This window comes from Bos mutus, chromosome 19 (assembly GCF_027580195.1).
Source record: "Bos mutus isolate GX-2022 chromosome 19, NWIPB_WYAK_1.1, whole genome shotgun sequence".
Lineage (NCBI taxonomy): Eukaryota > Metazoa > Chordata > Mammalia > Artiodactyla > Bovidae > Bos > Bos mutus.
This window is the reverse complement of record NC_091635.1, coordinates 37067727-37084846: the sequence shown is the minus strand read 5'-3', so window position 1 is coordinate 37084846 and position 17120 is coordinate 37067727. Positions and strand designations below refer to the sequence as shown.

At 55.3% G+C, this 17120-nt stretch overlaps 2 protein-coding genes across 3 annotated transcripts; both read right to left on the bottom strand.

The window, feature by feature from the left end:
* Nucleotides 1-127: 127 nt before the first annotated feature.
* PPP1R27 (protein phosphatase 1 regulatory subunit 27) lies at nucleotides 128-1325 on the bottom strand. Of its 2 annotated transcripts, none has more exons than XM_005905381.3 (3): nucleotides 997-1323; nucleotides 767-917; nucleotides 128-484 (listed from the first exon to the last, which is right to left on the bottom strand). In XM_005905381.3, the coding sequence occupies exons 1-3, from the start codon at nucleotides 1184-1186 to the stop codon at nucleotides 361-363; spliced, it is 465 nt and encodes a 154-aa protein (XP_005905443.1). In that variant the 5' UTR covers nucleotides 1187-1323; the 3' UTR covers nucleotides 128-360. The 2 variants fall into 2 exon arrangements, with proteins under 2 accessions (XP_005905443.1, XP_070246277.1); XM_070390176.1 differs by having other exon boundaries at nucleotides 367-503; nucleotides 997-1325.
* A 4556-nt stretch (nucleotides 1326-5881) lies between these two features.
* Nucleotides 5882-15880, bottom strand: P4HB (prolyl 4-hydroxylase subunit beta). The gene is made up of 11 exons (XM_005905380.2): nucleotides 15668-15880; nucleotides 14380-14586; nucleotides 12891-13024; nucleotides 12619-12756; nucleotides 8918-9022; nucleotides 8620-8745; nucleotides 8236-8436; nucleotides 7997-8117; nucleotides 7732-7913; nucleotides 7560-7646; nucleotides 5882-6802 (listed from the first exon to the last, which is right to left on the bottom strand). Exons 1-11 carry the CDS (start codon nucleotides 15816-15818, stop codon nucleotides 6722-6724), a joined length of 1533 nt encoding a protein of 510 aa, XP_005905442.2. The 5' UTR covers nucleotides 15819-15880; the 3' UTR covers nucleotides 5882-6721.
* Nucleotides 15881-17120: the final 1240 nt, after the last annotated feature.

The following is a 17120-nucleotide window of genomic DNA, read 5'->3' as shown; positions in this document are numbered from 1 at the left end:
CTCCTTGCTCCGACACTGTCGGATCCCCAGACCAGAGTGGACGGCGGTTGGCCGCTGACCACCAGAGCAGACGGAGCCGAAAGACTGGGACAGGACGGTCCCCAGTAATCAGGCCATCACCACGGGCTTAGGAACCACGTTTATTGAAAAAGTAAAAAGTATAGCAATAAAAAAAAGTTTTTCACCCGAAGAAAAAGCCAGGCCGCGGGTTGGGAGAGGGGAGGGGTTTTGCCCAGGTGTGGGGTCCTGGCCAGTCTGGCCGGCCCATAGCCCCGCTGGTGGGGCAATCCTGGCATCCGGGGGAGATGGGCACCTGACTTCTCCAGGCAGGGCTAGCGCCCTGGGAGGGCAGGGCTGGCCTCAGTCCATCTTAGTCCCTTTGAATAGCTCCACCAAGTCCTTGAATTCCGGGTCAATGAGGTCTGAAGGCAGATCTCCATCGTCGTTCGCCGCTTCTCTGTCTGCCCCCAGGGAAATGAGGTACCTGGGTGCAAAGGGCAGCCCTGGTTGAGGAGAGAACGTGGCCCGGAGAATGCTCACCCCTGCCTGAAGGTAGCAGCCTGCGGTTCTGAGATCTACCTGTTTTTTCTCTTGCCAGGTGAAGTGAGGAGAAAGAAACCGACCCTTTGGAAGTTTCGCTAACTTTTGCAGTTTGCTCTTGGGAGGCAACAGGACAGAAAGGAAATTTCAGAAGCCCTTAGAGGTTTTAGGTACACTAGCAGGGCCACCTTTTGGGGGGACTACATCCTAGAGGCCACCCTCTCACCTGGCTATATCAGGGTATCCGTCACTGCAGGCGATGTGCAGGGGTGTCCAGCCTGTCTCGTCTCGCTGATGAATGTCTGCCCCGTATTTGACTAGCAGCTTCACACACTCAAGGTTTCCAGAAAGCACCGCTTCATGAAGGGCAGCCAGGCCTGGACAGGACAGGAGAGGTCAAGGCTCAGGCCTTCCCCTGCCACCCCACAGAGCCTCACTGGCCCCGCAGGCACTCACCCGAGGGGTAGATGGTGTCCAGGGAGACTTTCCGAGTCCGGATGAAGCGCCCCACCTGCTCCAGGTCGCCCTGGCGGATGTGGTCCAAGAACAGGACGTCATTAGGGAAGCGTACGCTGCGATCAGCCAGGAGCCTCCGGCGCCGCTGCCTTGGGCTGTAGCGGGCATAGCGGGCTGTTCTGCTGGGCATCCTGGCAGCTATGGTTTGGGCCACCCCTGTGGGGACCCTCCTGCTCAGGGAAGGAAGGTGCACGGACCCGAACTGTGTGCAGGCTCTTCTGACTGACGGTGACCTCCAGCACCGCCGCCACAGTGCTCTCCGTGCTCCCGTTGGCCAGGGCACCTTCTTCTTATATAGGGCCGGCAGAGCTATATAAAGCTGCGCAGTCATGCTCGCACCCGAGGGGCTGAAACTGAGCCGCTCCAGCCCTGCCCTCAGGATCATGTTTAGTGGTTCATCTTTCAGCCCACCTGTCGCTGTGCCTGGCCAAAGGGGTCAGATCCTTCCTGGCTACTGCTCTCTGCCCCACAACTGGACCTCGAAGGTGCTTGACAGAGGGCAGGAGAAGCACTAGAAGGGCAAGGCCCATAAGCAAGGTGGACAGATAACCAAGGTCATTGAGGACCAGGGTCTCCCTCCATATGGAGAACTTGGGGAGAAGGGCATGATATGTGGTAAGCACAGCTACCTCTGCCCACTGGGAAGGTAAGGGGATGCTTCCCCACACCTGAGGAAGCACAGGAGAAGCTGTACAGAAGAAGGCCCAGCCCAACCCATCTCCCTGTCATTTGTCACTTTCTGTCATGGCTTGTATCACTCTCAGGGCAGTGTTCCCAAAACGTGGGCTTCAGTGGCACTGCCCTTCTGCTTGGACCTCCCAGATTAGAATCAAAGTGCAGAACTTCCCTGGTGGTCCCGTGGCTAAGACTCCCTGCTCCCAATGCAGGTGGCTGGGTTTATCCCTGGTCAGAGAACTAGATCCCACATGCCGCGAGGAAAGATCCTGCATGTTGCAAGGAAATAGAAGATACCACGTGCCACAACGAAGACCCGGGGCAACCAAATAAATATTATTAAAAAAATTATTTTTAAGTTTTATTTATGTATTTTTGGCTTCACTGGGTCTCTGTTGCTGCTCGCTGGCTTTCTCTAGTTGCAGTGAGCGACGGCTACTGTTCATTGTGGTGGACAGGCTTCTCATTGTAGAGGCTCCTCGTTGCAGAGCATGGGCTCTAGAACGCATGGGCTTGATAGTTGTGGTTCACGGGGCTTATTTGCCCCTCTGCATGTGAAATCTTCCCAGAGCAGAGGTTGCACCTGTGTCTCCTGCATTGGGAGGCAGTTTCTTAACCACTGGGCCACCAGGGAAGTCCAAATTTCTCCTTTTAATAAGGACACCAGCCTCCTGGTGTCCAGGGAGTAGGGCCCACCCTACTCCAGTTTGACCTCATCTTAACCAGTTACATCTACAGCGACTCCATTTCCAAATAAGGTCACATGCTGGAGTACGGGGAGTTAACACTTCAGCATATAAATATTGAGGGGCGCAGTTTGGCCCCTAATGCTGGCAAGATCCTCCAGGCAGTCACTAAAGACCTGGATGCTGGAGATGGGCCAGCAGTCTGTAGTGGGGGCAGGAACTTGGTTATGAGAAGCCCTTGTACCACCATGTTGATCTCGTTTCAACAAAATCAACAAATTCATCAACACTCCAGGTGCAAAGCCCTGGGCCAAGTGCTGCAGAAAACACTGCACTGCCCTGCTGGGCTTTCTCCTCCTGCCTCTGCTGCTGACGTTCCCTGAGAAACTCCACCGGCCCCCTGGCCCCGCGGGGCCCCAAGGGAGGGGTGGTTCCCAGGGCTCCTGTATTTTGGGCTCAGAGTGTAGTGCTGGGTGATCCTAACTCTTGGTCACTTGTGTCACTTACGAGCAGCTACAGTTTCTATCAGCGGTTTACACGAAGCCCAGAGACAGAGTACCATGCTGTACACAGAGATAGAACTTTCCTTTGATGTGAAGATTGCCTTTTCTGCTGTTGTGGAAAGTTCTGTCTGCCTGCCCTGCTCAGAGGATCAAATGAAAGAACTTTGGATGAAGAAGCTGCCACCAACAGCCTGGTGTTTCCCGCCAGTGACAGGCCTCAGGCCAGATAAGGCAAACCATCAGGGTGGGCCTACTAGTGACCCCAAGAAGGACCCTCCCACTTTATCCTGCTAGAGGTGAGCTGAGAGAGCTCAGGATCTGGGCTTTGGGGTTTCTGTTTGGATATTTGGATCAGAGAAGGGACAGATGCCTGAAAGGCATTCTGGTGACAACTTGGGAAACATGTCCTCAAAGCCATGGACACAGCCTGTAGCAACTTTTGGCAGAAGCCAGCCATGAGCAGTCTAACCTGCTATTCACACAGCCACACCACCACCAAACTTGTATATACACAGCTTTGTCCCTGAGCCTCTGCCCGTGTGAACTTGTCAAGTGACCTGGTTTGCACAACTTGAACATTCTGCTTTCAGGAGAACTGATTTAAACCAAAACAGTTAATGGAAAACGCTCACTTTGAAAAGTCCGAGGAAACTCAACTAGCAGAGAGGTCTGCCTCCAGTAGAAAATAAGCCAGGGGCCTGGAGGGGAGTCTGGGCGGGCCCACTCAGCCGCCTCTTGGCAGATGCCGAAGCCAGACCTTCAGGGTCCAGTACACAGGCCCAGCAGCTGCTTTTTAGGTTCCAGGCCAACCGCTTCCTGCCACCTGGAGAGAGGAAGAGAGAGATTGGGACGCCCTAGGCTGTTAAGCCCTGACTGCCTACCCCAGAGCCCACAAAGTTACCTTGCTAATCCACCAGCCCTGCCTGGTCTGGGACTCCAACCGCCACCTCCCAGCAATCCCAGACCCAGGAATGTGCTAATCAGCTGCCTGGGCAAAAGGGGAAAGGTATCGGTGACTCACTCCCCCTGCTAGGAGCACATGACATGACGACGTGCTCTGGGCAGCAGTGCCTGCTCCCAAACTTTCTGCGTGGAGGGCCAGGCTCTGCGGAGCTGCTCAGCGGGGTCACCAGCGTCCATCATTGGGCATAGCCCACCCCTCGCAGCTGGGACTCCAGACAGCCCTGCTCTCGGCCCATCCTGGATCCCCTTCTCCAGAATCCACACATGTACCTCTGGGAACCCTCTCCCATTTTGGAGAGCAGGGCTAACATCTCCCCGGAAATCTCCCACAGAGCCTCCAAGTGCCCGAGCTCACTACTTTGCGAATACATGTCTCACCATGTCAGCAGGACTGGACTGAGGCACAACGCACACAGACCCTGGAACAGCCCCAGCACAGGCCACCTGAGAACCAGGGAAGGGAGCCCCGCTGTGCGCTGAGCTGGGGAGCAGTACTCAGATGACGGGAGTGTGTGGACAAGCCGGGGCTTAGCTGCTGCTGCCCAAGGTGCTAACGCCAGGTTGTTGCTGAACACCAGCTGAACACATGCCCAGGTAGGAGAAGGGAGCAGCCCTGGGGTTTGAGGGCACAGACACACAGGCCTCTGGCTGGAATGTAGCTGTGGTCATGGGGGAAATAACACACACACACCTCCCCGCAGACTGAGACCACCGAGGGAACCACATTCATAGCAAGTCTCACAGTCACGTCTGCCAGATATGCCCCAGCCATCTCCAAGGCCCTGGCCGCATCAGAACTAGAGGCTGCAAATTGCATAAGGCACGCATCCTTCCTACTCGGGCAACACGTTGGAGGGACTGATGGAGCATGTGGAATGACAGCCTGGGCTCCTTGGAGACCTAGCCACATTTGCTGTTCTTGACCTCCCAAAGTGGGCTGGGTCTCCACCCCTGTTCCCTCCAAGAATGACATCAATGTCCCACTGTGCCTACAGACATGTGCACAGAACAGACAGGAAACCCTGCCCTGGGCAGGGGTGCCCTGGCTGGGCACTGATGCCCACCTGAGCCCCACTGGCCCCTGTGGATGTCCCACTCAGAGCCCTCGTGGAACGCCAAGGCCCAAGACGTGTCCCCAGTCCAGGTTCAGGTGCCATCAGCCACTGTAGCCAGGATGACAGCTTTGAGTCATGGTTTTTGAGTTTTGGTTTTTTAGTCTGGGGGGGCAGGGGGAAGGAAAGGTCAGCTGAACTACTTTTCCTTATACAAACTATGCATGAGCAGAGGCTCTAAGGAGTCAAATTACATTTTAAAAACTAAGAGATTGGCTTTTTACATCAGATTCTTTTTTACACAAAGGTCTAGTGATGAGCACAGCACTTAAAAATTACTTTTATTTATTCCAGCTGTGCTGGACTCTAGTTGGAGCAGGCAGGATCTCTTAGTTGTGGCTTGTGGGATCTAGTTCCCTCTCCAGGGATCAAACCCAGGCTGCCTGCATTGGGAGCTCAGTCTTAGCCACTGGACCACCAGGGAAGTCTCTGAGTACAGCAATCTTGAAGTCTGAATGCCCCCGATTTCTCATCCAAAGCTGCAGTGGCTCTAGGCTGCAGGGGCTGGGGATACTCTTGCACAACAGACCTGTGCTCCCCTTGCTGTCATGTCCTGACGTGGCATGTTGGCAGAATCCGTGCTGTGACCATTGGGTGCCCACAGCAGGTAAAGCTGCAGACCCCCAGCTGGATAGCATAGGAGTAGGGCCAGGAGGCAGCCCTCCCCCTACCCCGACCACGTGCACTAGGTTACACGTGGGATCAGCTCCACGCAGTGACAGCTCCACGCCCATGGGATGTGTACATGCTTCTGGGTGTCTGCCACGCTCCAAAAAAAATGAGATGGCTCAACAAGAGCAGCCCCAAGCTCACCTCCTCTCCCTAGAATGTTGGAATTCCAACCCCCATCCCCGTGCCTAGAAGTTGTAAGGCAGAGACGACAAAAGGCAGAAAATTTTAACTTTATTTGGCCAATGTGTCCAATTCCAATATTGTGGTAGAAATGCCTCAAGAACTGTCAACATGTGATTCAGCTCAAGCATCCTTGGCTGTCTCCCAGCCTGGAAACGAAGGGTCCCGGTTCTGCCTGGCACAGGCCTCAGGCCACCCTGGACATCACAGAGCAATAAGGACCCTGGCTTGGGGAAGGAGGGGGCTGCTGGGCTTGTCCTGGGCCCAGCCACACCCTCCACTCATGGTGGGGGAGCGGCCTGTGACAGAGACCGGAAAGTCTCCATTTAATCAAATGATGCAGGAGCCACGCTCCACCATGGCAATACCGCATGAGGTGAGGGACCCGTCCAGCCTTGCCTGGTTCTGCCCCACAGAGGGCAGGAGTCCCAGGGAGGCCTGGCCAAGGTGGAGCACACACCCTGACGTCCAAAAATGTCTAAAAATCCCACAGACGGAATTTTTTTAAAGTGATAGTATAAACCTAACAGGAATGAGAGACATTGCCAGCGTGAGAGTCCAAAACATTTTAGCGAGCACTCTGGACAAAACCATGTACAAAAAAAGTACATCACGATTTAAAAAAAAAGGCCCACCAAGATGGGCTGGGCTGGGCTGGCCTGGAAATAAACCCTTTTCCAAAAGTTGAAAAGCAAAGGAAGACGGGTTTAGATTTGCACGTGTGGTAGAGTGAAGTGTGGCTTCAGAAAAGTTCCCTGCATTTCCAATCGACGCTCCCTCGCCGGGAGGGTCTGCGGGCGTCTAGAGGCTGTGCTGCTGGGTGTGCAGCCCACTGGGAGGTGCCGGGTTTGGTGCCCAGGTCTGGCTCTCTGCGTTACAGTTCATCTTTCACAGCTTTTTGATCATCATCTTCCTCCAGATCAGGCTCTTCTGCTTCTTCAAGATCTTCTAGATCCTGGGACATATGATGGCAAGGAAGGGTTGTGAGTAGTCCAGGCTGGGCCAGCTTGCTGAGGCCATGGACTAGGGACCATGCCAAGGACTAGGGACCAGTCTGGCGCTCAGACACAAGCAGCCACCTTTGGTCTCTATGAGCAGATGCGTAGATGTGTGGGGTGGCTTCTGGACGACAGTGAGGCATGGGGGCTCCTGCCCACAATATAGGGTGGAAGGAGAACTGGTGCTCTGGGAGTTCACCCCGTGCTGTCAAGCGGGTGAGTACTTGGACCTACTCCATCCATGGCACAAGTATGAAGACTGAGCAGGGAGCCACTGGTGTGTCATGTCCACCCCTCAAGTCCTAGAGTTCAAGGGGCTGGTGACAGCCCACCAATCCCAGCAGCGCACTCGGCCCTGGCGGTCCTCACTGCCCCCACTGCACCCTGTAGCCGGTCTGCCCCTCGTCCCACATCGCTGCACTTCCGGGCGGACCCTGTGGCCTGAACTGACCATTCCCTCCACCACCCGACCCAGCCCCACCCTCTTGGCCCAGACGCACTTCTGCTATCCCCTCCACTCCCCCCAGCTGATGTAGAGAGGGCCGAGCTCACGCCGGGCAGAGCACCTCAGCTGACAGAGAACATGCTAGATGTGCCTGCGAAGGTTCCTGAGCAAACAGTGGCGCCTAAAGACCCTTCCGATCTCACACCCCACCCCGTGCAGCACTGCGTGGCAGCACGCCCCACAGCCCGCCAGGTCCAATGACTACTTACGTCATCATCTCCGGCCCCATCCTGGCCACCACTCTCCAGGAACTTCTTAAAACCATCCAGTGTCCGCTCCCCATTGTAGTCGATGACCTGTAAGAAGCGGGGATGAAATGTGAGATGCGGTCCCCCCGACAGCCCCCCAACTCCTCCGCACTCCCCTCAGTGGTGGGCGCACCGTCCTGTCGGCGCTGGCGGGGAAGAACTTGAGCGTGGGGAAGCTGTGCACTTTCACCGCCTCCACCTCGTTGGCCGTGGAGTCCATCTTGGCGATGACTATGTTCTCGTGGTCCTTGTACGTCTCTCCCAGCTTATCCCAGATGGGGGCCAGCTGCTTGCAGTGACCGCACCACGGGGCATCTGAAAGAAAGCTGTTCTGCGTCTCGCTGGGCTGGGAAGTACCCCGCCCCAGCAAGCCCAGAGGAGTGGAGGGCTTCACTTACAGAACTCTACAAAGACGTTCTTTTTCTCATCAAAAGCAACCTCTTCAAAGTTCTTCCCAACCAGCACTTTGACAGGCTGCTTGTCCCAGTCGTCAGGCAGCTCCTGGCTCATCAGGTGGGGCTAGAGGGTGAGTAGAGAAGAGTCAGGCACACACAGTTGCCTGGGGGCCCCTCTGCCACCTAGTTGCTCTGTGCGCCCCAAGGATCCTCAGCACCCCGACCCCAGACAAGGTCCGCACCTTAATCTTGCCCTCCAGGAAGCGGTGGCAGAACTCGGTGATCTTCTCTGCCGTCAGCTCATCTGACTCTGGCTTATATTTGGTCATCTCCTCCTCCAGCGTGATGAGGCGCACGGCCGGGCACTCCTCTTTCTTTAGGCCGAAGAATTCCAGGATGCGCTGGTTGTCAGTGTGGTCGCTGTCGATGAAGATAAACAGGATCTTGGGAGAGAAAAGGCATGTTGATGGCACTGTACAATGAGGGCTCCCTAGACTTCCCTGCTGCCCACTCCCCAACAACTGGGACCCCACACTAAAACAGGCTGTCCCAAGGCAGGAGGAACCCTCTGATCAGCCTTTGATCCAGGGGTGCTGAGCAGCTTGCGGGCCACAGGGAGCACACACCTTGCCCTTGAAGCTCTCAGCCGCTTTTTTGAAGTTGCTCAGCTTGCCCTCATAGTCAGACACGCTTTTCGGCAGGAACAGCAGGATGTGAGTCTTGATTTCCCCTCCAAAGATCTTCGGGGCTGTCTGCGTTGGAAACACAGGTTACTTGGTCTGGGACACAAACCAAGCTATCGACACGGGCTATTCTCTCCTTGGCCCCAAGGCCACCACACACCTGGTCTCTGTAAGTCAGGGTCCCCAGGACCAAACATCAGGACCCTCCCCACCTGGGGCAAGATCAGCAACAGAGACACACCTGCTCGGTGAACTCAATGACCAGGGGCAACTGGTTGTGCTTGATGAAGTCCAGAAGCTTTTCTTTGGTGACCTCCCCCTCAAAGTTGTTCCGGCCTTCGTCAAACTGTGGACAGAGAAAGGCGTGGGTGCCAAGGCTCTCCACAAAGCCCCCTGTGGCCCTGGCCAGCTGACCATGGCCAGGAAGGCAGTCTACAGCCTCAGTTTCCTGTCTGGGTTGTGACAGCAGTTGGGGGGGGCGGGGCGGGGGAGGCCGGCAGGACACACGTCTCCATCCAAAGCAAACCAGCTGATGGCTGCTGGACACACCCTCTGGGCACTAGCCACAGTGAGGTCACCAGAAGTGCACAAAGGCTCCCATGAACACCGGCAGGCAGCCTCCCGCAGGCTGAGACCGCAGCAGCTGGCTCAGACCGTGCCCGGCACGGTCCTGACAAGCCATGAGAGCCCCATGTCCTGGGTGGGGTGCCAGGGGACTCCCTCATTGTCAAGTCCCCAAAACTGCGGCCCTCCAAATGTGGGCCTCACCCCTGCGGACCCAAGGCCCTTCCAGGGCGGCCACAAGGTCAGACCGATTTTCACAACCACGCTCAGACAGCAGGTGCCCTGTCATGCATTCCCCCCAGAGTATGTAGTATGGCGTGTGACACTGCGTCAGACTGAAGGCAAACAGGAAAACCCAGCTGTCCTCTGTTCGGACAGACATTAGAGACCGACAGAAATCTAAACCACCACTCTGGCCATAAAAACACTGGGAAAAAATTTTCATAAAAATGTTTATTTTTTTGGCCACACCATGCAGCTTGTGGGATCTCAGTTCCCCGACCAGAGACTGAATCCCAGATGGATTCCTAACCATTGGACCATCAGGGAATTCCCCCCCAAAACATCTCTTTTGATAACATGTAATATGTATTATTGTTATTTTAGAACGAACAGGGTTTTTTTTTTTTTATTTCTCAGTTCTAACATGTCTAACACAATAAAAATGGGTAGGTATTCCACACCAAAAAAAAAAGGTCTTTGGGAGCTCCAATAATCTATTAAAAAAGAGTTTCAAAGTCCTGGAGCCATGAAAAGCAAAGGCTGAGGCCATAGAGCTGAGAGGTGTGGCCCCAGCTCCGGATGGGTGGGCAGACACAGCTCCCTGCGAGGAGGCCGAGCGGTGCCTCAGCCTGTGCGGCTGGTCAGTGAGCCTCCCGTCACCTGTGTGAACTCAGATGGGACCTACAGAGAGAAATCACTCACCTTCCCTGCCCGGCCATTTCCCTCTGCATTTTCCCAAAGTAACTAGCCACTTCTCATTCCCACCCCACTAGCTGAAGCTGGCTCTGCCTTCCCCACACCCGTGATGGGAAGGTGCAGAGAGACAAGAAGGACATGGAGGCAAGAGGCTGGCCACGGCCAGGCTCCATCAGGCATAAAGCAGATCTCCCGTTAAGAGGCAGACAGCCATCCCTGCTCCCCCAAAACCGCCGTGTCTCTACTGAGACACGACCTTGGTCGAGGTAATGGTGCCACGTTACACTGTGTTCAGTGTCTCCTTTGGTGAAAAACAAACAGCCCTTATGTATCTGGGGACAGCCACAGGAGGTCTTGGGGCCCTGGGCAGAAGCCACCCCACCAGGCTGCAATGAAAATGTCACAAAAATAAGGCCCCACCCCCACTCTTAAGCCCCTGGCTTCTAAGATGAAAGAGAAAAACAAAGTAAACACCAAACAAAGACACAGGACAATCAGCTCTCGAACCAGTGGTCCAAGCAGACCCAAGCTGGGACTCGGACTCAGAGCTGCAAGTGGCAGCTGGCCATTCTTGGGAGCCCCATCTCTCAAGGCTGCCCACACAGAAGACCCTGCTCACACTCAGGAACTCGGCAAACAGCCTGAAGCAACACTAAAGGCGGAGAATGGGGACAGTGGGCCGAGGGGAATCTGCACCTTCTTCCTCCCATCCGTAGAGCTGTCTGCCCGACTGCAGTTGTGACCCCAACTGACTCCTCAGCACAAAGCCCGTGGGCTCTGCCAGGCTCACAACTGCCCAAGGCAGCATGACATTCCAGCATGGCTGCCAGAAGCCAGCAAGTGGAAGAGGGAAGCCCCCCTCACTGTTCCCCTTCTCCCCGCGTAGATACCAGAGACTTGAGGCCGAGAAGAGATGAGCAACCATGACTACAGTGTTTGTAGAACAAAGAATCATCCTTTTTAACCTTCAAGGACATGTGATCACCAGAACCAGCATCAATCCAGTGTGACAAGTGCCACTCCAGATCTCAAGAGTAATAGAAAAGGACGGTGTGGATCAAGCTGATGAAAAGGGGTTTGCAAGCGCCACAGGCCTGAATCTCCCCATCCTTCACCCAGGACTGTAGGACGCACCCAAGACATTCTATTCAAGGCCCCCAGGACCTTCATTCCACTCAACTCCATCCAACTTGGCTGGGTCTTCTCCTAATCAGCTGTTGTTAGTTTCCTGGGAACCTTTGGGAAGACAATTAACTAATTTAGCAATTCTGTTCCCTTTAAGGGATGGGGTGAGGATGGCTACTGAGTGAAGAGAATGTATATAATACCTCTTGTTTTGAGGAAGAGGAAAGGACTTCAGAAATAGCTGAAAGCAAGCTACCCCAGAACCCAGAGCACCTGGGAGTGCTGCCCTCCCTAGCCCAGATGCTAGAGGCTCAGCAGTGCCCCACCCAGGAGTGCACACAGTGGGGAGGCTGGGCCCCCCAACACTGTGTCCTTTCTGATCACTCAGTTCACCACTTTGCTGTAATGCTACAACTACCTTCTAACCCTGGGAACAAAACAGGACAGGAGTCCAAGGCCTAGCCCCTCTCCCTGAAGATGCAGCTCCAGCGCCAGCTCCCCCCGTCATAGCCTTCCCTCCTCCTCCACTCTTACCCAATCCAGGGACAGCTGTGTCCCAAGGGCACGCATGCTTGGCCAGCCCCAGACCCACTATCTGGTGGCTAAGATAAAAAGAGACCCCGATCACCCACCAACTGCTGTGCACAAACACCAATCCCAGCTGCGTCCTAGCAAGAGTGCAGAGAAGTCAAGAGACACACGGCCCCTTCATGACCAAGCATAACAGACATGGGGCCAGGGGAGCCTGCAGAAGCCTAAAGGCCCAGCTCTGCAACAGAGTGGGAACACATGCCACTAATACCCCACCGTGGAAACAGAAGTAACAGCTGCACGTTACCACGAACGTAATTAATGCCACCGAAAACTTCAAAGTGGTTAAAACGCTAAACTTTATCACGTCTGTCTCACCACAGCTTTCCTTTAAAAAGCTAATTCTCTGAAGCTACTTGGCTTGCATAAAACATCACAATGGGGCCAACACAGAAGCTGGACATAGGGCCCACAGCAGAAGGGCTGAAGGCCACAGTCTAAGGCTCCTACTACCTGACGTTGCAAAACGGGCCCTGATAACAGGCGGGCCGCAGTCCAGCAGCCAGCGCCACCTGGGCAAGGTCCTCAAAGGCCCGGAACTTCAACTCCCCACCCCGGAGAGGGGGGAGTGCACTCACCTTCTTTTTTTTTTTTTTAAAAATATTTATTCATTTATTTGGCTGCACCAGGTCTTAGTTGCAACATGTGGGATCTAGTTCCCTGACCAGGGATCAAACCTGGGCCCCCTGCTTTGGGAGCTGAGAGAGTTAACCACTGGACCAGCAGGGAAGTCCCCGCACTCACCTTCTTAAAGAGGACAACCCCATCCTTGTCCAGCTGGTATTTGGAGAACACATCGCTGTTAGATGTGATCCCGAAGGGGATGTCATCAATGGCCTCTGCTGCCAACAAGAACTGCTTTGCGGAGTCCGACTCCACGTCCTGGAAAGAAGAAGCAGAGGTGACCACCGTCCCAACACTGAGGACCCCTGCCCTGGTCAGCAATGGGGGACACCACAGTGCCCGGGTCACGGCAGGTGGGAGGAAGACCCAGGGTGAAGTTAACGAGCCTCTACCTTGAAGAAGCCAATGACGGCCACCTCACTGGACTCCACCAAGGCCTCTGCAGCAGCCCCGTCGGACAGCGTGCTGGCAGCGGGGCCCGTGCGCTTCTTCAGCCAGTTCACGATATCATCCGCTTCTCGGCCAGCTGTGCCCAAACACAGGCAGGGTCCACTTGATATCGGGGATGCACCCACCCTCCCCACCTATCCTTATCCAAGCTCTCTGCCAAAACCAGAGCAAAACATCACCTTGCCATAAGGAAAGGAATCTTGTCTACATACCTACCCGAATTCCAAGGTTAAAAAGGCTTGTATGTGTATATGGGAAACTGTGGATGTGTTTAAAGAAAGGGAAGGCAACAGTGACCTCTGGATAACAGATCATAAATCACTTTTGCATCTTGTAAATTTTCCTTGATATTTAAATTCACTAAACACATGAGTACTTTACCCCAAGTGGTCTCACACCAGGCTTTGTCTTATTTAGCGATGTGGTAGGGTTGGAAGAAAGGGCTGCTTAGCAAGACAGCCTCGAGACTAGCTTTCCCCTGAAAAAGCAGGTTGGGCTCTGCTGCCTCGTGCACCCAGACTGGTCAGGTGTCCTCAACCTACACACCTCCTGGACTGGCAGGAGAAGAGATCAGCCCAGGTACACCATCACGGCAGATCAAACGAGAAGGAAAAAATCTGCTCCTCCCAAGACTGAGACCAGTTGCCCTTTATCCCCTTGTGTGACTACATAGTCTGACCTGGAATAGGGTTGCCAAATCTCACATTTAAAAGGACTCTGCCTAGAATTAATAAAAGCTGTGCTATCAGTTACAGGAGGAGTGAAAAAGGGTTTTCTCATCTACAAGACCTCAGTGTTAGTGACAGGATTGTGGTTAATTCTGCATATGGCACTCCCATTCCAAAAGTGAACCCAAGTAAAAGTGGGAGCAACAGAACAGCAGCCTACTGAGATCAGAGCTGATGTCAGAATGAACAAGACGGGCTGCTCTAAAGGATTCGTGTGGATAAGCCACAGAACCAGTTTCACAGACAAAGATTCCCCTTTTGTCACCGGTACCGACTGGGCTACACAGAGGCGGCGGCTGAGCAGCAAATGAGGGAGGGGCCGGTGCAGCTGGGCTTGGATTTGAGCTCTACCACGACCGCCACAAGCCCCAGCTTGGTACCCGCTGATCTCTGTCTGCCCCTCCTCTGTGAAAGGCCCTCACACCTGCCCTGGTGGCAGGCACACGAGAGAGTGAGCAAAGGCTGAAACGTGTTGTTCCACTTGCTCAGCCTTCCCCGACCCCCATACTGGTCAACCTAAGGACCAACTTCAGCCGGCTAGCCACCTTGTGGGATGACCCTCTCCACTTGACAGAACGTTCCTCACACAACCCTGAGGCTGAACTAGACCCTAGAACCCAGTCGGAGAACAACTTCTCCTCCGTACCTGTTATCTTCCAAGACCCTGTCTACTGGCAAGGAAAGGACAGCACCGCGTTCTCACCTGTGTACTCTTTGGGGGAAGCTGTGTCTCCATTCTTGAAGAACTTGATGGTGGGGTAGCCTCGGACACCATACTGCTGGGCCAGGTCAGACTCTTCAGTGGCATCCACCTTGGCCAGTCTGATCTCAGAACCTTCTGCCTTCAGCTTCCCAGCTGCTTTGGCATACTCCGGGGCCAGAGCCTTGCAGTGGCCGCACCATGGGGCGTCTGGGAGAGAAAGCAAGACCTAGAAAGCAGCACCGACCCACTCCACCGCCTCCCTTCCCTTTTCCTTTGGTACCGCCCTCCATGAAATCTTTATTTCTGCACCAGGATAACCCCTCTGAATGCAGGGGCTGTGGATGCTCTTGAGCAGTATTGGACAGGGGGGTACGAAAGACAAACCACTGGTTCCTACTCTCCCTCATCTTCAATGGTTAATAACTTCCTACTACCTGTAGGCAGTTAATGCAGTCGGGTCCTAGAATTTCCCTTTTGGAACCAGAGAAATTAAGAAGCTAAAGCTAAAGCCATGGCTGCTGTATATTTACTGACGAGTCATAACTATGAGACACACATCTGAGAACACCAGCCAGAGACTCACATCTAACACAAGTTCTTTAGATTCTCTCTCAACTCAGGTTAGTGGCTATGTTGGGCCTAAGATTTCCACCTGAGATAGTCAGGGCTCATACACTTATGAACACAAACAAAGGTTTTGGATTCTGGTGGGCAACACTGTTCATCAGAAGACAGCTGTCCCTGGTGAACGGTGGTGTGGGCAGGGGCAGTGCTCTCCGGGAACTGGTCCAGGTGAGCAATTCGAAGGCTACCCCTTGCATAGTCCTTCGTATTTGTGGCAGTTCATAGAGTCGACCCTACTTTCCTTAGGCTAACAGAGGGATCCTGCCATGTGGACGTCAGGCACAAAGGCACATCCAGGATGTCTGCCCTCGGTCATCATATCAAGGTCCAGCTGGGCACGAGGGATGCCCCCAGGACGCGGGCAGCGTAGGGACGCTGACAGCAAGTCTGTGAGCTGTTTCCGCTTACAGATGGGCCTCTCCAGGGGATAGAAGTCAGCGCGTCTAGGGGTGGCCCGCTGACACCCCTTTAGACTCCAACTCATCTCTGGCGGGGCCAGGGAAGGAAGCGTGGGGAAGTGCGCCCAGGTCCCCCATCCTCCAGCCCTCTCCGTCCCCCAGTCCACCCCGGTGCCCCTGCTCCCTCCTCTGTCCCTGCTTCGTTTCTATCCCGCGAGTGGCCGCGAGGCCCGGCCCGGACGGATGGACGAGCTGGAGGCACTCACAGAACTCCACCAGCAGGTACTTGTGGGCCGCCAGCGCCTCGTCGAAGTTGCCCTTATGGAGCACCAGGACGTGGTCCTCCTCGTCGGGGGCGCCGGCACCCGCGCGGAATAGCGCGGTCAGGGCCAGGCACAGCAGAGCGCGGCGCAGCATGTCGGCACAGACGCGGCGCTTCAGTTGGCGCCGCCAGGACAGCAGGCCACGAGAGCGCGCGCCGCCCGTCCTGCTCTTATAAGTCCGGCCGCAGCGCGCGCACCCGCCCGTGCCCACCTCCGATTGGCCTGGGGGGTCCGGGGCCCGCCTCCGCTGCACTCGCATTGGGGGCCCACACAAGTCACGGCCCCGGATTCGGAATTGCTACAAGCACCTCCCTCGCCCTCGCCTGGGATTGGTCGAGGAGCTCGCGCTCGCACTCGTCCCCGGCATCTCATTGGCTCCTGGAGAAGAACTTTCTCTCTCTCGACTTGTGACTGGTGGTTTTCTCATACACCTTCCCCGGGCCTGGAATGGCTGCTACCTTCGGGGACCCGGGTTCTGCGGCTCCTGATTGGCCAAGACATGCGCGCTCCCCGCGCGATCCTTTGTCGAACGTGGCAGTGGGGAGGATTCCTCAGCTGAGGGGCGGAGCCACGCTTGCGCCTCCGAAACCCCTCGTGTTGCTTTCTGACTGGACCGCGTATCCCCACCTGACACCGCCCCCCGGCTCTGCAGGCCGGAAGCTGGGCTGACGCTCTTCCGGCGCGCGTGAGGCCCGTGCGGTTCCTGCCGTGACGGCTGGTGTCTTGTGCGGGCGTTGCCGGGGTAGCCTCCCTGAGTGGCCATGGCGCTACTTGGTGGCGGCAGAGCGCGGTGCAGGGGCAGCGCGCGGGGGGCCGGGGACGGCCCCACTCGGAATGCAATGGAGGAGCCAGCAACGCCCACCGGAGCTGTGCCCGGAATGGGGCCACTCGCCTGGTGAGAGGCTCCGGTCCGGCACCGTCCACTGTGGGCACCTCCCTTTCTTCCTACAGGCTGCCTCCCACGAAGCGGCCTCCGGGAAGCTTTCAGGCGACCGGGTAAACCTGTGCCGTCCGCCACGGGGTTGGCTAGCGGCCACTATCACCGAGCTCTACAATGCGACCGGGCAGTGTGACCCGGAGTGAGTGTAATACACAGTGAACACACAAATTGAGGATGGAAGAGAAGTGTACGATATTTCCTCGATGACTTTTTGTATGGATACGTTGGAATATTTTGTTGGGTTAAGTGAAAGTATTAAAATTTCATATTTCTTTTTCTTTAATGTGGCTTCAGAGCATTTAAAATAACATGCGTGGCCGGAATGTTAGCTTCTGTCCGGCGGCGCAATTCTGGACGGAGCAGCGCCTTGCCCTCAAAGGCTCAAAGCCCAACCCCCAACCCCGTCGACACTCTCTTCATTTGTGTTCACTTCCTTTTATGAAATGCCACCCCCAC